The 15716-nt window shown below is 43.1% G+C and overlaps 1 protein-coding gene across 5 annotated transcripts in view; it reads right to left on the reverse strand.

The window, feature by feature from the left end:
* The window catches only part of ARHGAP6 (Rho GTPase activating protein 6), a 474790-nt gene that overhangs the window by 55550 nt on the left and 403524 nt on the right, over positions 1 to 15716 (reverse strand). For all 5 annotated transcript variants that reach the window (XM_035029696.1, XM_035029699.1, XM_035029701.1 and 2 more), the window contains exon 3: positions 1508 to 1579. In XM_035029696.1, the coding sequence (XP_034885587.1) occupies positions 1508 to 1579 (72 nt within the window). The remainder of the gene's footprint in view (positions 1 to 1507; positions 1580 to 15716) is intronic.

Raw genomic sequence — 15716 nt, forward strand, 5'->3', positions numbered from 1 at the left:
CCCCTTTTTTTTTTTAAAGAATTATCCAGGGGCACCTGAGTGGCTCAGTTGTTAAGCGTCTGCCTTTGGCTCGGGTCATGGTCCCAGGGTCCTGGGATCAAGCCCCGTATTGGGCTCCCTGCTCATCGGGGAGCCTGCTTCTCCCTCCCCCATTCCCCCTGCTTGTGTTCTGCCCCTCTCTGTCAAATAAATAAATAAAATTTTTAAAAAATAAAATAAAAAAGAATTATCCAGTCTAAAATGTCAACAGACCCAGGTTGAGAAATCATGCTCTAAGGGAAGTAAAACGTTGGCTCCCCACTCTTTAGAATTCTTTATCTCAAGGGTGCCTGGGTGGCTCAGTCATTGAGTGTCTGCTTTCGGCTCAGGTCATGATCCCAGGGTCCTGGGATCAAGCCCCGCATCGGGCTCCCTGCTCGGCGGGAAGCCTGCTTCTCCCTCTCCCACTCCCCCTGCTTGTGTCCCCGCTGTCGCTGTGTATCTGTCAAATAAATAAATAAAATATTTAAAAAAATAGAATTATCTCCTTTCAGTCCAAAGAACCAAATGTCATGACACTTTAGTCAAGTTCATGACATGGGTGTAGAGTCTGGGATCAATGGTGTGGACTAGGTCTTGTCCACTACTGACCACAGTGCATTTATTTTTATACCTTTGGTTTTATTGCCTTCCATTATTTTTCAAGCAGAAATTCAATCATTATAGAAAAGAACTCCAAGGTGAGACATATGGCTCTCCTCACTCAACACTCATTCATTATGTCACATAAAATGGAAATACATTCATACAACCACACCATTCAGCAGTCATTTCATATGGGACCATACAAACAAGCCACAGAGAGTTGTACTGCGCTAATGGGGCCCAGGTGCCCATTTGCAGGCTCAATGAATATTAGTTAAAAATGACCACAAATACCTCTGAAAGAGTGGCTAATGTGTCAGTTCCCTAAATAGACATAGAAGATGACACAAAACAGTATGGAGAGAGTCAACAATTCCCAAAACATATAGGGCAAAAAATAAGCATGCTGTGATCTGACATAAAAATGCTGAGAATGGCCCATCTCCAGTAGCCCATGAGGATGAGACTGTTTCTTTCCAGTAGTCATGGCAGGCGAATCCAAACTTTTTCTCATTCAACTAGCCCTGCCTAACGATCTGGCCTTGCCAGACAGCTGGTTAGCGTTAGAGATGCTGTCCATGGCTACTCAACCCAGGTTCTTCTTATGCGTTGCTGATTGGCCAATTGGCCAGCATCATAATTGGAACCATAAACTTGGCCAAAGTCACACTTTGCTCAAAACAGTTGAATTCATCAATTCAGTACAGGGCCACTCAAACACAAAAGAGTAGACCAAAACAGGCTTTAATGACATTCCATCGTAGAAATCCAGTTTGCATAATAGAGATGAACCGCATAAATCTATGCAATTCAAAAACCCCACCAAATTCAACCATTATGCTCCATGGAAGATGCATCCGCTCTAGTTCATTCTGTCCCTTACCTCTGTCTTTGTTTTTCTCCTTTCCTAGTGAATCCAGTTTCTTTCGCAAAGATTTCTTTCTCTTCTGTCCATCTGCAAATATTAAAAGAACGAAAAGTTGTAAACACAAGCATACACGTGATATCTTATACCATCAACAGCTACATTTGAGCAAAAGCATGACTTCTCACTTACTTCACTCATAATTTGGCATTTTAGGCAGAACAAAGGCTCTGAAAATACACGGAAATCCCTGACCTGGACAGTACATGCAACGAGAACCTTGATGTATGCTCTTAAATTTTGTTTCAATCATGAAAAGTACAGGAAACTTACCTCCTTCAGAATTAATTTAGCGTTGACACTTAGATATGTTTGCTGTTGCTATTACATGAGTCTCTTCCTATTTTTCATGTTTATGCAAACCAATGTCATATTGAATCAAATCTCCGCGAGAGGAGAGTCAACAGTACATATGGTTTTGACGTTTATAAGCTGGTAGAGTGTAACTGGATAAGGAAATGAATTTGGGGGTCTAGAGAAGTCAGATCTAATTATTGCTGCACCATTTACTAACTGTGTGACTTGGGACAAGTCTCAGTGTCCGCATCTATAAAATGGGAATCTCATGGGGTTGTTGGGAGATTTAATGAGATGGTGCACACCAAGTGCCTCATGGGGCCCCTGACACATGTGCATAAATTCAGATCTACTTTCTCAGGAGGTCTCATAGTATTGCACCATGTGGCTGTACCATAATTTCATTAACCATTCCTCCACCAATGGGCATTTGGGTCATTTCTAAGTTTTCACTATCATAAATAAGGCAGATACCCTTTTGGCATCTTGTGTTTGCAACAAACGTACTTAGCACGTCTGGCTAACTCTCCAAATAATAAAGATTCCACTCATATCAGTAGGTAGCTGCAATCAAATTCCTGGGATGTCATCAGAAAAAGTTGCCAGTCATCATGGCAAGAATGCATTTCACGATTACGCAACCATCAACTTAACGTGTGGGAGGCGCGAATCAGGAATCCGCACGGTGATCAAGTAGGGCAAATGCAGCCCGTGCCGCAAGGAAACTTAGGTTTAAAAGGAGGATTAAGAATTGTTTGTTTTTTACAGGATACACTCAAAAGTGTAGTCCAGAAAGAGACTCAGCCCAATAAAATTTAAAAGCCAGACTCTGATATCAGGAAAAGACAGCATGCACATTCTTAACCAGAAATGAGCATTCTCCTGGGATCCGTCCGGGGCTGCAGATGTTCCCAACTCCTTCTGTCTGGATTTTTGGAGGCAAAAGACATCACAGTATAATCAACAGATGCATTCAATCCCCCCCTCTTTGAAAAAGCAAAGAAATATTGCAAGAATGATTCTCCTCCCACAAAATGGACATAGTGCATAAGAGTCTGCATCCTTGCAGTTGTGAGATATGTGTAGGGGGACATTAAGTAAATCACTTGTAATGCAATGAAGAGCCAGCCATCTCTGTCATTAGGGGTATGTTCTTATCTCCAGTGTCTAGAAGATGAGTAATTATATGGCCTACCATAACTTACTATAAAATGTACGACAATAAACATACTAACAACACAAGACTCAAATCCATTCTCCAAACAGACAGGCCTTTTACTTTGTAACACTTTGTTCGTCACTTCACACCACCAAATGTATTTGACTGTAACAAGGGTATATTTCTTTAACAACATTCTATCATTCCTTCATTTTAACTGTTGACCCAGAAGAATAACTAAACTATATAGTATAGCTTAGGAGACTTAAGTTTTAAGTTTTCATAACCAGTGGACAGATCCTAAAATTCAAGCAAGTTGCCAAAGAACCGGACACAGATAGGATAGGGGACATTTTATTTAAAGACAGAAGGATTTTTTTTTTAACTTCTTTTTAAGTGGAAGATGTAGCATATATAAAGATGTGTATAACTACAAATGTACAGTTCAAAGAAATAACAGGAGGCCAACTCCCACATCACCAACAGCCAAGTTCAGAGGTAGACTACGGCTTGTGCCCAAGCCCCCTGTGTGTCTTCCTCCCTCTCCCCCCAGGTAATCACTGGTCTGAGTTTTGCAATAATCAACCATCTGCTTTTCTTTGTAGTTTTACTGTCTACATTTGTAAAGAATACAGTTTGTTTTTCCCACAGATGGAATCACACTGTAGGTATTCTCGCCTGCCTCATTTACGCCATTCATCAACACTTCGGAAATTCATCTTGTTGAGGCAGGTAGCTGTAGGTCACTCTTTCTGATGACTATAATTTGCTTTCTGGTACGAATATACCATGGCTCATTAGAAATTTGAGTTGTTTCTAGCTTGAGACTATCAGGACCAATGTTCTTGAAAAATATTGCTCATGTCTTGCTATGTACATGTCCAAGACCCTCTCTCAGATAATGGTTCTTGGAATGTGGCTCTGCGACCACCGACATTGGTACTGCCTGGAAACTCGTTAGAGCTGCAAATTCTACGGTCCCTCCCCAAAACTACTGACTCAGGAACTCTGGGGTGGGGCCCAGCAACGTGTGCTTTCACCAATCCTCCAGGGGACTCTGGTTCCCACCGAAATCTAAGAACCACTGTTCTAGGGTAGATACGTACAAGCTGCGTTGTCAGGCCGGCATGTACAGAACCTCAGGCTCTACTAGGTAACATCGAACAGTTTCCAAGTAGTTTCACTCATTTGTATTCCCACCAATGAGAGTTCACATAGTCCCACAAGGATAATATGTACTTCAAACTCCAAGATTCGAGACAATATCTTTGTGATCTTTGTGAATAGTGACCTACAATTTAAAAAATGCTTAGCTATTTACAACAAATACAAACATTGTCTTTTTCACTTAATGAGACCGTCCTCACACTCACCCCAGGCCAGCATGGATACCTAACCCCGGTCCACTGCACACCTGGCAAGTCCTGGAGTTTGCACCTCCATCCTAGCCTCAGAGGAAGGTTCTAGCTTGTTTCCAATCTTCAGAAAATTCCTGCTGAGAGAAGTTTGAAGGAATGCCCTTTAACACCGCCTCCCTTACTTTTCTCAACCACAGCTGCCTCACTATTGACTTGGACCAGAAACAAAGACTCTCAGAGAACACAAACTGAAGGAATTCACAGGCAGTGAGGGGAGCTCAGTTAAAAAGCGAGGGGCAAATGCTATAAAAGAGACACTTGGTGGCGGAATGGGAAGTGGCCCTTTAGAGACTGCATCCAACCTCTAGACTTGGGTCTAGCGACATTGGGGGCTGGATAACTCTTTGCTGTGAGGAACTGTCCTGTGCACGGTACGGTATCTAGCAGCATCCCTCAATTTCCTAGATGCCAGAGAGCCCACCCAGTCCCTGTTGTGACAACCAATAATGTCTCTGGACATCACCAAATGTCCCACGGGGACAAAATCACTCTGGTTGAGAAGCCCTGGTCTGTGCATAACTCCACCTAGAGGACAGCTATGGGCTCAAACCATGTGACGCCCAGCTCCCGAAGAGTCACATTTTCCCACTTCTCACAATGCTCGATCCATACCCAATCTCAGTTTCTATTTTAGGTAGAACAATATAAAAATGTTTACAAATTGTTGAGCTTTTACGTATCCAGTTGAATAACAATTTCTTTAAATTTAGGAAGCAATGTGAGTCTGTCTTTGGCTATCTTTCTACCAGATTCCTGTCTACAGGTAGGGGAATAGAGCAGGTTCTTTGAATAAACAGCCTTCTACTTCTCTGCATGAAGCATTTTGTCCTCATTTAGATCAGGTGCGGAGCAGCATTTGACGGTGAACAGTTGTCTGAATGGATGTATGAACGTGTCTTTAGCATGCAGGGAAGACTCAGGGGACACTAGTTCTATTTTTTTTTTTTTAGAGGACTAAACATGGTGGATGGAGAGACTTCCTGGCCAGCCCTCCACTGGCCAAGGAAATTATAGGAAGACTGTTTTCTCAGCAAATGGAGCTGTTCAGCAATGGAATAAGCTGCCTCACAAAAATAAATTAATTAATTAATTAATTAATTAATTTAAAAAAAAGCACCGCTCACTGTGGCTTCCATCTCAGCTGCTCTTTCTGTCTTGCATCCCTCACTCTGGGGGAAGCCACGCCATGAGCAGCCCTATGCAAAGGGTTATGTGGTGAGGAACTGGAGTCTCCAGCCAGCAGCCACGTGAGTGGGCCAGCACACTGATTCTCCCACCCCAGTCAAGCCTTCAGATGACTGCAGCCCCGGCTGAGCTTGATGGTGAACCTCACAGACTGGAACCCAAACCAGAACAACCAGGCTGTGATATTCCCAGAAACTGTGTAAGATCAGAAATGTTTGTTATGTTTAAAAAAGAGAGAAGAGAAAAGAAAAGAAAAGGAAAAAAATAAGATGCCCAGCCAAATGCATGGGGTATCCTAGATGGGATGTTGGGTCAGAAAAAGGATATTTAGTGGCGAAACTGGTAAAATCTGAACAAAGTCTATAGTTTGGCTGATAGCAATGTATCCATGTCCTTTCCTTCATGGTGGTAAGTGTACCAAGGTTACATAAGATGCTATTATTAGAGGAGACCGGCTTAGGGGCGTAAGGGAACTGTGTAATTTAAATCTAAAATTATTCTAAAATAAAGTTGCTGTTGTTGTTGTCGTTTTAAAAAGCCCTTTCGCCCAGGTACTGGATGTATTCAAGCAAAGGCTGAAACCTCGTTTGTCAAGCACGTGAGAAGGTGGAGGCTCTCACGATTCACTGAAGTACTTTGAAACATACAGACTTGGGAGCCCAACTTTATGGCAAGAAGGTGACTCACAAGTCAGAGTTTCTGACCTGGCTGAAACTACTAAAATAATCTTCCTAGTCACATCTCCCTGATCTGAAAGAACACATGTGCCCGGGCCAATATAAAGCATCCGTTATGTCTGTCATTCTGGTGTAGCATGTTTTCTGGAAAGGGAGTGGACAGATGAGAGGCTCGACCAGATTTGTTTTTAGGGCCCTGGTGATGTTTTCATAGGTGGCTGATTAAACTGTCTCATGATACCTCCTATTTCTTAAGTTCCCTAAAATCCCTTTTCTGTGTAAGTTATCCAGACTCGGTGCTTGTTGTTTGCCTCTGAGAACACTGGTAAGTATAGAAATCTGTTTACTTTTCAAGTTCCCACGCATGTCCTGATAAACCAAAATACACTTTTTAAATTATATGTACGAATGTGGATAAGGCGAGCTATTCAATCTGTGGATGTCTTAAAAAATGTTTACTAAAGCTGTATTTTATCCCTCACTAAAACTCAAACTCATCCTTTAGTCTCATCCATTTGCCCTTTTGAGGGCTCTCAAGCCACAGACTCCTAAAACTAAGGCAAGAAAAAGGCTAAACCAGATACTTTCTTTCCAATTTGGGACAGGAAGGTTTGTCAAAGAAGTTATGATATTATTAGTGGCCCCAGCACCTGAGGGCCATTCCTTGTGTCCATCCCCCACGTCTAGTGCTTTCCAATGATTCATCTCAGGGGTGCAAGTTCATGTGGCGAGTGTAAGTCAACACTGATAACATGGAGGGACCGATGACAGATGGGCAACCAAAACCCCAGGCAAAGTCCCGTCCCAGGAAAAGGTGGCTGGGTGTTGGAGCCAGTTGTTACCGCCGTCGCCATCCTCAGTGGAATGGACTTGAAATTGCCCCTACTGCTTTGAGTTGCCTTTTCTAAGTCCATCTGGAGAAACGGAAGGGAGGGCAGCCCTGACAAAAAAGGGGACGTAGTTAGCAGGAAAGCGATCACCTCTGCTTCTTGGCAGGAAATATGGCAGCAAGCCCAGGATAGGGGACCCGATGGGACCAGTGCGCTGCAGAGGTTTAGGAGAGGAGCTGAAATGGCAATCTGGCCTCGGTGCGCAAACAAATATTCTCTGTTCCCGGATATTGCGCCACAGAACATGACAAATCTCCTTGGCGTGGGAATATTATTTATGCTATACTAGTTATCTGTTTAAATGGCATCTTCCCCCCAGAAAGCAGGCTCGTCCCCCATACATTGATCCATCCCTACTCCATCCCTCCCTCCACCCAACACTGATACAGCCCATGTTGTAGGTGAGACAGAGCTAGGCGCTATGAACCCAGGTGAATGGACACTACCTCTGCCTTTGAGAATCTCAGAGTTTAGTGCCAAAGACAGATACACAGAAACCTCACTAAAGTGAAATGAAGAAATGCTGCAGTGGAGGCATCTAGCAAGGGGGAGGTCAGAAGCAAGAAGGCTGTCTCCAACTCTGCTTAGGAAGGCTAACGTTTGCGTTCAGTCTTAAAGGACAAGGTGAGGCTTCTCAGGGGCCTTTGAATTTTGCTAGGGGTTTCCCCCACTAAATCACATGGTAACTATTTACTCTAGGAGATCCTTTCTTATCCTAAGTCTCTTAATGTCTTATTCCTGGTAATCCAACCCTTTATCAAGCAAGCATTCTATTGGGGAAAAAAGATGAGAAGATTGCTAATTCATAACAGTTTCTTTAGAGGGAACTAGGGCTTAAGAAAGTGACAAATAAGAATTCTGGAAGAAAACAGTCTACATGGAAAAAGTGGCAAACAATGTATTTAAGCCCAAACTTGTCCCACTGTTCGGTCAAATTTGGATCTCACTATCTATTTTTTTCCATGTTATTTTTAAGAAATCTTCCATGCTGTAGACTGTCGGTTATTTAATCAAGTTCATAGGTCAAAGTTTCCACTTACATATCACCTTATCCTTAGCAGTTCTTCCATAAACCTTGATTGCAATAGGAGGCAAGTAGAAACAGGGCGACTGAGTCATTTTTCTTGGTGTGAACCCCAGTGAATTAAGCATTGTTTCTTTAGCCTGCTAGTGCCTTGTGGGTTAGATTTTTCAAAATCTGTTTCCAAAGTGTCTAGGTTTCTCAGGGAAGAAAATATTTATGGCATTCTTAAGCAATACAGATGCCTCTCTTTAGAGCTGAGGCTCCCCAAAGTACTTGTGAAATGTACTAATGCTTGCAGTTTACATGTTGAAGTGGTGGTGAAATTAGCAAAGCTGCAGTCAGAAAATAAGAACATTCTGTGAGTCTCTCTCACTGTTGTAAAGGGAGTCAGCTCTTGGAGGTCACCATGCTTCCAGTTAAATTAAACGCTAAGAAACCTTTTCTGTTTTATGTAAATTATTTTGGCCAAGTAATTAGTTCTGAAATTTTTCCTTAAGAAGAAGAAAAAACCTTGTAGATTCTTGAGCCCCAAAGCAAGTGTTTTTCTATTACAGAAAATCATTGAGATATTTGATTTATTGATCATGTCTTGTTAATTCTATCAAAACGTAAGGTAGGGAAGCCAATCACATGGCTTGGATGCCACGGGTTTGAAAAGCTCAATGATGGTTCTTCCTTAACCAGGCGTTCTTTATAATCACTCCTTGCTGTAATAACCAGTCATGATCAAATTATGCCCTAGAAGGATCTTTTACTTGCTGCCATTTTTTCCATATTCAAATGGTGTCAGTAAAGAAAAAAAAAAAAAAAAAAGCTATAAGCTCATGTTCCAAAGGGGCAGCCCTGCTGTTATTTTTCCCTAAGCTAGGAGCTAGTCTGTCTTTCCAGGCATCCGAACTTGCATTTCTTATCGTACATTCCTTAAATCAAAAACAATGTTTCTAACTTAGCCTAGGTAGGCATTATATTTGCAGAGACAGAAGTTTCCAAAGATCAGAGCAAGAAAAATGGCTTTTGGCCAATCTTTTCCTTAAGCCATATTTCTTTCCTGGAACATAAGGGAAAGAAAGCAGGTAGGAGAGCAAAAAGACAGAGATCACTTATCCCAAAGAAATGCCCTGGATTGTTAAGGAAATTAAACTCCAAATTAAAGAAGTTTCGTCATTGCTTGTTTTAAAGCCAAAGCTTGTAGTTCAAGTTGAAATGGTAGTCAGACAAGGGTATCTGCACATGGTCTGATTTTTGATCTGTGTAAGGGGCCAACGTTACTTACTTTCTTTTGACAGATACTGTTTTATAGTGAACAAGTAAGGAGGGAATCAAGTATCTTTAAATCATAAACTGTAAGCTTTGGGAACGCTTCCAAATTTCTGCCAGCCGTCCCCATGAAAATAGCTCTCACAGCCTCAGGAACTGGACAAGTGACGTAAGGAGATGAAAACTATTAGGGTCTTCATCCTTTCCTTTTCAATCCTTGCTTCTGCTTATTCTTTGAGACATAGGAAACAATTCTTTATGACATGGAAACACTGTATAAATAAGTGTGCTCTGATGGAATTCTAAATCCATTCCCTTCAATTTCTCATGTATTTCCTGAGCCACAGATCTATGCCAAGGCCCGTGCTAGACACTAATGCAAATAAGTGTGATAGAAGAATGGTTTCCCCCCACTGCTTCTTTGCAATGATGGATGACATTGCCATTATGTAGGCCAATAGTTTCTAATCTATATCCATCTTTATCCTACTATGTCCCACCCCCCAATTGTTTTCTCTCCCTGTTCTGTTAGATGCTCACCCTCCCGGTGGTCATGCATCCTGGGATAAGTACTCACCCCAGGCTCAGGAAAGGAATCTGAGGTCAAGCCAATTCCTGGTGATTTCTTTTTGCTTGCCACTGTGGATTTGGGCACTGGCAGACTGCCGTTCTGGGGATGGAGAAGGGAGGGAAGTCTACTGGGAAGTGGCGGGGAAAATACTCCTCTGTTATTAAAAAGATACCTGATGAAGAGTCCCTGCTTCTCTGCTTCTTCGTGCTGCCATAGAGGCTGTGATGTCGGTGGCTGCTGCAGTCATTTTGTGACAATGAGGGAAGCCAGCCAAAGAACAAAGTGACCCACTGATTACGGCCAAGAAGAAATTCTTGAGTCCTGAAACTAGCCTATCTGTGGGCTCCTGGTAAAGTAACATAATCAATCTCTTTATTATTTAAGCCACTTTGGCTTTGGTTTCCATAATTTGCAGCCAAAGCATCTTAACAGTGGATAATCCGAAACTCTGTTGTGGAATGTGTTTTTCACACGTCTTGTCATGTAATGCCAGGCATCTCTACAAAAGACATCCCTGGAAAGTCTGAATCTGTGTATGTTGGGTGGGATCTATGATAAGGAGGGTAAGAGGAGGGAGGTCAGATTACAGTGAATCAGATTACAATGAATTATATTATACAATGAATTACATTTAAGTGTTTATAACATGAATATAATATAAATATAAAATAACACTTAAGGGCGCCTGGGTGGCTCAGTCGGTTAAGCATCTGCCTTTGGCTCAGGTCAGAATCTCAGGGTCCGGAGATCGAGCCCAGCGTCGGGCTCCCTGCTCAGTGGGGAGGCTGCTTCTCCCTCTCCCTCTGCCCCTCTCCCCTGCTCATGCTCTCTCTCTCTCTCACTCTCTCTTTCTCTCAAATAAATAAAATATTTAAAAAAATAGATATAAACACAAATATAATCACTTAAAACATCTGAGAGTTATAAAGGTCTGATCGTTAAAAAACACTCTTATTGCAAAATAAAGATAGTGAAGACATTGAAATGAACAGAATGGTATGCTTGATCAACTGCATAGATAATAACTATAAATTTCTCTATCAAATTAATATTAATCTCTTAAATCAAAGGCCAACAAGCTGTTTCTATAAAGGTCTAGACTGTAAATATTTTCAGCTTTGTGGGCCATATCGTCTCTGCCAAAACTATTCCACTCTTCTGCGGTAGCACTAAAACAACCTTAGACAATATAGCCACAAACGAGTGTGGCTGTGTTTTAATACAACATTATTTATAAAAATAGGCAGTGAACTGGATTTGGCCTTTGGGCTATAGTGTGTCCACTCCTATCTTTTTTTTTTTTAAGATTTTATTTATTTATTTGACAGAGACAGAGATAGTGAGAGCAGGAACACAAGCAGCGGGAGGGGGAGAGGGAGAAGCAGACTCCCTGCTGAGCAGGGAGCCCGATGTGGGACTCGATCCCAGGACCCTGGGATCATGACCTGAGCCGAAGGCAGACGCTTAACGACTGAGCCACCCAGGCGCCCTGTCCACTCCTATCTTAAGTGAAGACCCCTTAAACAACTTTTTCAGAGCTTTGCATGTGTAACAATTTTACAAATACCCACTAATAGAATTTGCAAATCATCTTGAGGACTCCATTTCAAATGATCTAGAATGCCTGATTGGTTTAAAAGCACTTGGTATTTAATTTCAGTTAATACTTCCTTGCCTTTGTTTCCCCATAGAGAAACAAAGGGAAAAAAAAAAGCAAAAATGGGAGCTCCTATTCATATTTCAGCGATGAGACAGTCTTTGTAATTATCAAGTTTACTTTTTGGCCATGATCCCAACAGAGAGAATAGTGTAGTCTTCCAATCTTTGAAAGGTGCCAGAATATTTCAGAAACTGCAGTGACAAAAGTTTTGTTCAAGATGCCAAGGCCTTGTGCAATAGGAGTTGCCGTTCCAACAAAGATATATAAATATGTGTACATGTGACCAGTAGGGACAAGACCTTGGATAGAAAACTATGGGCTGAGGGCATAAAGGAAGCCATTTATGACTACAAAGGCACAGAGCCTATGGCTTAAAGAACCATCTGCGATCATGCAGGGCTGCCCGCTCAGCAGCAGAACAGAATCATACAGAAGCCTACATGGGAGAACTTGACATGGTCAAAGCCCAGGGGTGGGGGGGTGGAGGAGAGCATCTAAGAAGAAAATTACAGAGGAGCCTGCAGAGAAACGGCTCTGTCATTCTCAGCTTTTGCTGGGCTAGGTAGACGAGACAGCTCGTATCTGTAAGTGTCACCACTGGTAACGTGGATAAATGCCATCCACTGTTTATCTTTTAATATAATTGATGGATCTGTGTTTTCTCTATTGACTGAGTAAGACATCCTGGAAGACGTGGACTACCTTTGTAACCTTCATTAAAGGCTTTTACATCTTGAGAAGCTAAAGTCCCACATATCTACCTCCTCCGGGCTGTACACCTAGCTTGGTATTGAGAGAGAGAGAGAGAGAGAGAGAGCAGTGAAGCAGCACAAGGAAGCCTCCCAGCCGGCAGTCCACAGTTGGGCTCTAGATAGAGAAGGGACTAGACGCTTAGGCCAAGGGTCAACCTCGGTTCCTTTCTGTGGCCCTAGAGAAACAATGCCCCATCCACCTTCCCAGGGCCCTAAGAGCCACAGCAAGTTTCCACATTGACATTTTTGTTCTTTTCTTCCTGATTGCCTCTTCTCTATTCCATCCGCCTTCCAAGACTGCGTTATTCAAACTGTGGGTCATAAACCCTTAGTGAATCATGAAAGTTTAGTGGATCATGACAAGTGCGTTTTAAAAAAGGATAAAGAGGGGCGCCTGGGTGGCTCAGTCGTTAAGCGTCTGCCTTCGGCTCAGGTCATGGTCCCAGGGTCCTGGGATCGAGCCCCACATCGGGCTCCCTGCTCGGCGGGAGGCCTGCTTCTCCCTCTCCCACTCCCCCTGCTTGTGTTCCTGCTCTCGCTATCTCTCTCTCTGTCAAATAAATAAATAAAATGTTTAAAAAAAAAAAAAGGATAAAGAATCAGAAGAGGACAGGAGAGAACATTAGAGACACTATCAAAGTGTATCTCTGATAAGGATAAGCACCATTTCGTTCGTGCATTTCCTGGACCGAGGTGTAAAATGTATTCCTCACTGTAGATTGTGGACAAAGAGTTTGAAACCCAATGCTCTAAGACAAATCAACATAAATCTGTGGTGCGTTCTCAGAACAGGCTGCAAATAAAATTGATTTCTTCTTTTCTATGCAATAGTGTGGTAAATGGCTTTGATAGAGATATTAGTTGGCAAGAGGTGCCTAGGGAGTTTTGTTTCATTTTGTTTGTTTGTTTGTTTGTTTCCAACAAAGGAGTAGATTCTGTGGTTGAAGATCACGCTAATGGTTCCAGGTGTGGTGGGCAGAATAGGGGAGAAGCCCTGAATTGAGGGAAGCAGGTGGGGGCCCATGGCTGGCTGTAGTTCAGGTGAGACGTAAGGACGAGCTGAGGGCAGATACGAGACAAAGTGATCTGGTGATGATGACAATGATGATGGTGATGGGGACAGGAAACTTTCACTGAGAGTGTGTATAGTTTCGGGAGATGTTTGAAGCTCACCATGGTTCTTACTTCTTTTAAACCTCACACCAACCCTGTAAGACCATCTGTCAAAGTCGGAAACTGGGCATGGGTGAAGTAATAGGGAAACACTCAGGTCTCAAAATCATTCCTGGGGATCCTGGGGAAAAGAAGAGAAAGGCGTGGACGATGCCCTTTAGAGAGTTAGGGAAGAGGAGAGGAAGGAGCTCCGTTTTAAAGGTGATGTGCATGTGTGCGTGCGTGCATTCATTCACTTCTCGAAGATTCGCTGAGGCGCAGTGGCATCAGGCAGAGAAGTGGGTGGTTTACCTGGCATTCCAGATTCAAAGAGAAATAAGACACAGCCTGACCCTGGGGAAATCACAGTCCTCTGGGAGGCCACAGAAAAGGTGAGCATGGACACATAAAAGATAGACCTAGCTCGGCAGCTCACCCTATGGAGACATGTGTTGAGGGCCTCGAAGCCCAGTGGTCTAACATTATTCTTTGATCAACACCCTAATTGGTGGTGTTGACTTCCTCTCCGCATTTCCCCCCACGGGGGAGTTTGCAGATTTTACCCTGGGTCTCAATTTCATTTTTACTTACACAGAAGGCTTTGACAAATAGTTCTAGCACATCACCTCTCCACCTGGACACCACCAGCAAGAACAACGTAGAAAGCGGATAGTCAGATCTCCCATCCTGGGTTGGTACGTAAACACCCAAGCTCCATTTCCTTGCCCATCAGGTTGCCCTTCTTTTTTTTAAATCAACACTTAAATCACAAACCACATTGAAATCACAAAGACAGCTTGAGTGTTACCCTACCAAAAATACCATTTTCTTGATTTCACTGAGTTGCTTAGTTGGGTTTTACACTGGTGACAATGATGAGGGACCATTTTATTTATTTATTTGTTTGTTTATTTAAGATTTTATTTATTTATTTGACAGAGAGAGAGACAGCAAGAGAGAGAACAGAAGCAGAGGAAGTGGGAGAGGGAGAAGCAGACTCTCCACTGAGCAGGGAGCCCGATGTGGGGCTCGATCCCAGGACCCTGGGATCATGACCTGAGCCGAAGGCAGACACTTAACCCACTGAGCCACCCAGGTGCCCCGGTGAGGGACCATTGTATAAGGAAGGCATACAATAGCAATTTTGAGGCATCGGGGTACTCTTTTATTAGACTACTGTCTACCTTTTCTGAGACCATCAGCAATTCCTCAGCCCATGACACCATTTTCAAAATACATAAACTAAGCCTTTCTCAAATATGGTATCAGAAATTAGTTGAATGATGGGGGGGGGGGGAAGAGCACTAAAGAAAACATGCATATGCATTTCTGTCTTCTGGAACAACCATTCGGCTTTAAATACTTAGTTTACAATATAACGAGGTGAAGCCATAATGCCCGCAGTAACCTGCTTTCCTGACTGTGGCAGAAATCAGTCATTTCCTTTTGTCTTACCTTAGACAGCAAAGTTTTCCTGTTAGGGCCCAGAGAGTAAGCACTTGAGCCTGTGAGACATAGGGGCTGTCACTACTCAAGTCTGCCTTTGCAGCCCGAAAGAACCAGAAACAATCTGCACATGAAAGAGCATAGCAGCGTTCCAGTAAGACTTTCGTTACAGAAACAGATGGGGAGCCGGGTGTGACCAGCAGGCCAGTTGCTAACCCCTGCCTTAGACCATTTGTATTAAAATGCTACCAAATCCATGCTACCCAAGCCTAACCCACTATCTGATAGATAAATAGTACTCTGTTGATGTGTTGTGAATAAATGAAAAGTTCACACAGGCCTGGGGTGTTGTTGAATTTCTTGACCCCGCTCCCCGCATTTGTTTTCCTGGTTCTGCTGTTCAGGATTGGGCCATTTACAGACTAGAAAGTCTGATTCCAAAGCCTATGCCGAGAGCAGCCTTTGACCAGGAGGAAACATTCCATGGTTGTCTCCATGGGGCAAGCTCAGGCTCACAGGGAAAAGTCACAGAGAGGGGCGCCTGGGTGGCTCAGTCGTTAAGCGTCTGCCTTCGGCTCAGGTCATGGTCCCGGGTCCTGGGATCGAGCCCCGCATCGGGCTCCCTGCTCAGCGGGGAGCCTGCTTCTCCCTCTCCCACTCCCCCTGCTTGTGTTCCCTC

The sequence above is a fragment of the Mirounga leonina genome, unplaced genomic scaffold, assembly GCF_011800145.1.
Source record: "Mirounga leonina isolate KUSES-001 unplaced genomic scaffold, KU_Mleo_1.0 Mir_268, whole genome shotgun sequence".
Lineage (NCBI taxonomy): Eukaryota > Metazoa > Chordata > Mammalia > Carnivora > Phocidae > Mirounga > Mirounga leonina.